At 39.1% G+C, this 4,721-nt stretch overlaps 1 protein-coding gene across 1 annotated transcript in view; it reads right to left on the reverse strand.

The window, feature by feature from the left end:
* Positions 1-4,721, reverse strand: part of DSG3 (desmoglein 3) — a 25,289-nt gene that overhangs the window by 6,611 nt on the left and 13,957 nt on the right. The window contains 1 exon segment of the mRNA XM_004386905.1: positions 3,863-4,120. Coding sequence (XP_004386962.1) covers positions 3,863-4,120 — 258 coding nt within the window.

The following is a 4,721-nucleotide window of genomic DNA, read 5'->3' on the forward strand; positions in this document are numbered from 1 at the left end:
TATTTGGTTTTTATGTATGTATATGAAAGTTTTTCAAAGTGTGAGTGTATTTCTATTGACTTGAAAAATGTATGGTAGGATCATATGAAGCAAATATTATTGTGGGAGTAACACAGTATATTTCTTCTGGCTGCCATCCTGAGTCACAATCCCAAATATGCAATAGCCTGCAGGACATACTACACACCGCAAAATTCAACATTTCAAAATCAAACTCATTTTCACACCCTACCTCTCTATGTTTCTACTGATATTTTCAATTTCATTTAATGACTTCAGCTACCACAGACAGCCAACCATAGAAACTTTAGTGTCATATGGACTTCTTATCCACTTTTCCTGTCCATTTTTGCCCATTGTACCATTGTAATGTCTTACACACCCATCCTTTCCTTTCCAGTCTCATGTCATGGTTCTAAATCTGGTCTCCATCATCTCTCCTAGATTGTTACAATAACCTTCTGAGAAGGTTAATTTTATGTGTCAGTTTGGTTAGGCTATGGTGCCCAGTTGTTTGGTCAAACACTAGTCTAAATGCTGTTTTGAAGTAGTTAAGTGTGATTAAATCAGTTGGCCTTAAGTAAAGCAGAATTCCTTCCATAATGTGGATGAGTCTCATCCAATCAGTTGAAGACCTTAAGAGCAAAAAGGGAGTTTTCACTAGGATGTATTCTGCCTCCAGACTCTAAATAGACATTTTGCCAGAACTCCCTTACTCTTCACTCTTCCTATCACCTGACCTACAGATTTTGGGACAGAAGACTGCAGGAATCTCCAGCCTGTCGCCTGACCTACATATATACCTTACTGGTTCTGTTTCTCTAGAGAACCCTAAGATACCTTCGAACTTTCCTTTCTAATTTACAATATACAATGCTACCAGGGTTATCTTTCTAAAACACAAATATCATGCTAGCCTTTTATTCAGATATCTTCAGCAACCCCCCTTTCTCATATCTTAACATCTAAACACCGTGTAGCCCTTTCAAATGAGCCCCAATGCCTTTTCCAGTTTCATCTCTTTCACTCTCCATAATTTACTCTAGCCTTTGGCTCATGCCATTGCCTTTTGCAAACACCTTTCCCTCCTTCTGTACGTATTATATTCTACTCATTCTTTTTTTTTTTTTTAATTGTACTTCAGGTGAAGTCTTACAGAACAAAATAGTTTCTCATTTAACAGTACACACGTTGCCCTATGACAATGGTTAACAACCTATGCATTCTTCAAGGCTCCATTTATTGATTCTTCTACTCTGTGAAGCCTTCTGTAATATTCCATAGTACCTTGTATTTTCTTCTGTTATAACTTTATCATGGTATAATTTTTTCTCGTGAAGTTTTATATAGTCTGTGAACCACATGAAAACCAGAATCAAGTTGCCCTTTCAGCTGGCAGCTAGCATTAAAAAAACAAAAAACAAACCCATTGTTGTCAGGTTGATTCTGACTCATGGTGACCTCATGTTTGTTACAGAGTAGAACTGCTCCACAGGGTTTCCTTGGCTGTAATCTTTACTGAAGCATATTGCCAGGACTTGCTTCTGAGGTGCTGCTGAGTGGGTTCAAACTGCCAACCTTTAGGTTAGTAAAACAAATAACCCATTGCCGTCGAGTCGATTCTGACTCATCGTGACCCTATAAGACAGAGTAGAACTGCCCCATGGGGTTTCCAAGAAGCAGCTGGTAGATTTGAACTGCGGACCCGAGCTCTTAACCACTGCACCACCAGAGCTCCTTTAGGTTAGTAGTTGAACACAAATTGTTTGTGTCACCCAGGGACCTGGCAGCTAGCATAGTGACTCACCTATAGGTACTTTGAAAAATCTTTATTGTTGAAGTTGACTAATGTAATATTAAACAATTAAAACTGAGGGTCAGTTTCAGCTATTAAATTGAATGATGCATAATAACTTCAAGAAAGTAAATACCTCTGGAGAAAATATGGTATGTGTGGGAAGGTACTAGCTGTAGCTGTAGCATTTAAAGAGACCTGAACAAATATGGCAGAACATTAACACATGCTGTGTCTGAATGATGGTTTTACGTGTGCCTGTCATGTAATTTTCTGAGATTTAAAAATATTTCATAGTTTACATTTTATATTGTAAAATGTTTTCATAAATCAAAAATATAAATGTAGGGGTTGTAGTGGATTTTATCGTCATGAAAATTCATTTTAACTCTAAGAATCTGTGATTCTATAACAAATTTGGTAAGTGCTTGTGAATTTATCAAAGATTTCCCTCATTTATACAATATTTGCAAAAAAGTTCTTTTAAATTGAGACGTATTCTATTACATTCAAAGTATGATTTGATTCTCAAGATTTTCATTCAAATGCAACTTTTCAGAAACTTATGTATTGAATAAAATAAATTTTACTTTATTGGGAAATAGTTTGTGTGTAGTTTCCTTAAACGTGTTCAATGAAACGATCATGTTAAGTGTGAAACCCTCAAAGAAGGTGCATATTCTCGTGGTGAACAATTTTGAAGAAATGCTGGATTAAGCAGTTATTTTTAAGAGCTTATGATGTATTAATGAACATTTTAAAGCTCAAAACCTGGAATAGTCTGTATTTTCCCTAAATTTATTTGACCACGGATGTCTTTATTGAAGCATCTCATGAGACTTTAATATTGAGAAGACAGTTTAAAAGGTGCTTCGCACTGGTGGATAAAGCTATTATTTTGAGCATAGACATCCCCAGGTGGTGCAAAGGGTTAATGCATTTGACTGCTAACTGAAAGATTGGAGGTTTGAGTCCACCCAGAGGCACCTCATAAGAAAGGCCTGGCAATCTACAGGTAGTCTCCAACTTATGACAGGATTTTGTTCCGAGGACTCCGTTGAGGATTAGTTCTGATGTAAGTCGAATAGTTCATTTTTTTAGTTTTCATTATTATTGCCTTTTATTATCAGTACCTTTCTAAATCTGATCAGTGGCACGACTTCTTTTGTTAGATATATTGTTGGGGGTATAAGCAGTGCAGGTGTTACAGTTAGAGAAACTTGAACAACTTGGCTTCAAATTAACGTGCTCCTTATTGTACAAAATGCTGAGTAAGATCACCCTATAGGCTTGTCTACAATGAAGTCAGCGTCAGTGTCATAACGACGAAGTTGGAGTCCTAAGGGCTGTTAGATGTGTGTGCAGTTCAATTGTTGTATGTCGTTAGAGTTGAACATTGCCCAACTTTCTGTCCATTATGACTCCTGACACTGATACCGACTTCATTGTAGACCAGACCATAGCCCGCAGTTTTGTAAACAGTAAATCATAAAATCAAACATCTGTCAATGAACATCTGAGAATGATAACCTCAGCAAACTATCACTGTATGTAGTACATATTACTAATGATAAGATGTACAAAAAAAAACCTTGAGGTTGTAAGTGCAGTTTGTGATAACTTGAATACGTCGTAAGTTGGGGACTACCTGTATTTCTGAAAATATCAGTCGTTGAAAACCCTTTGGAGCGCAGTTCTACTCTGACACACATGGGGTTACCATGAGTCAGAGTTCACTCAGTGGCAACTGGTTACTGGTATGTACTTTCAGTACATAGTGTTCCTGATTTATTCCTCACACCCTCCTGATTCTCTTGTGCTGTTTTCTAAATGTCTAAAATATGGCTTAGTTTGCTGTATCATAAATACAGATTGTTAATTAAGTGACAATTTAGACATTTCAGATTCTTCCTGAAAATGCCATTTCCTCATAACTTTACCTATAAAACAATGAGAGCATGCACAGCTCTTCCTGCTTTGCTTTGCAGAAATGAGCGTGGGCAGCAAGAAGACCTCTGCAAATGCTGACACCTTGTTACAAACAGAAAGAAATGGTGGTATACTCACAGAGCAACAGCAGAAGACCAAGGATGATCAGGCCGATGGCGGCAGGCCCCAGCCTCACTGATGATTGATTTGTATATGGATGAGGGCTTCCGCTTGGGTAAAAAGTTCCGCAGACATCCCTGTTGTCACACTGACAGACTTCCAGAGTGAAGCTGTCTGGTGTCTCGCACTGCCTGTCGTCTCTGTCTGTAACTGTGAGAGAGATTCTGTACTGTCCAGGAGATAACTGTTGCTGGGCTCTTAGCACTGCTGAGGTAGCTGTAGATAAACAATCATACAATTCAATAGTCGGACAAGGCAGATTTTGCTCTTAAAACTACTTATTTTTGCTAACAGAGCTAGAGTTGCCCTAGACATCACCGTCACAGTAGCAGGGCTAATAGCAGGATACGGCTGAAGCAGTTATGATGGTTATAAGGGGTTCAGTTTGGCAAATCTGTCTGCACCTGCCTCTTTGTCCTTGTCTTTGCCCAGATGGCCCCATTATTCTGTCTCATGAAGACCCAGTTCTGCCCTGATTTTCTAACCAAGGAAATTGGGAGATGGGCATCATCTGAATATTATCTACCCTGTCTTGGGGGCTTAGCCATTCTGTATGTCTGGCCAAACCTGGACTCTTGGGTGGCCCTCTGAATGTGAGCCTTCCCCCTCCCTCCATGTTTTTGTGCCGGACTTACTGAGTTTCTGCTTTGGCCACTGCTACCTCAACTGCTGCTGTCTGTTCTCATCCCATGAGCCTAGGGCCTGTTGTGCAGGACTCCCTTGTGGCCATGGCCTCTACCCCTCTGACTCCCGAGCATCAACAGTTCTCCATTCTCTGGATGAACAAACTATGGTATATCCACACAATGGATTATTA

The sequence above is a fragment of the Trichechus manatus genome, unplaced genomic scaffold, assembly GCF_000243295.1.
Source record: "Trichechus manatus latirostris isolate Lorelei unplaced genomic scaffold, TriManLat1.0 scaffold00175, whole genome shotgun sequence".
Lineage (NCBI taxonomy): Eukaryota > Metazoa > Chordata > Mammalia > Sirenia > Trichechidae > Trichechus > Trichechus manatus.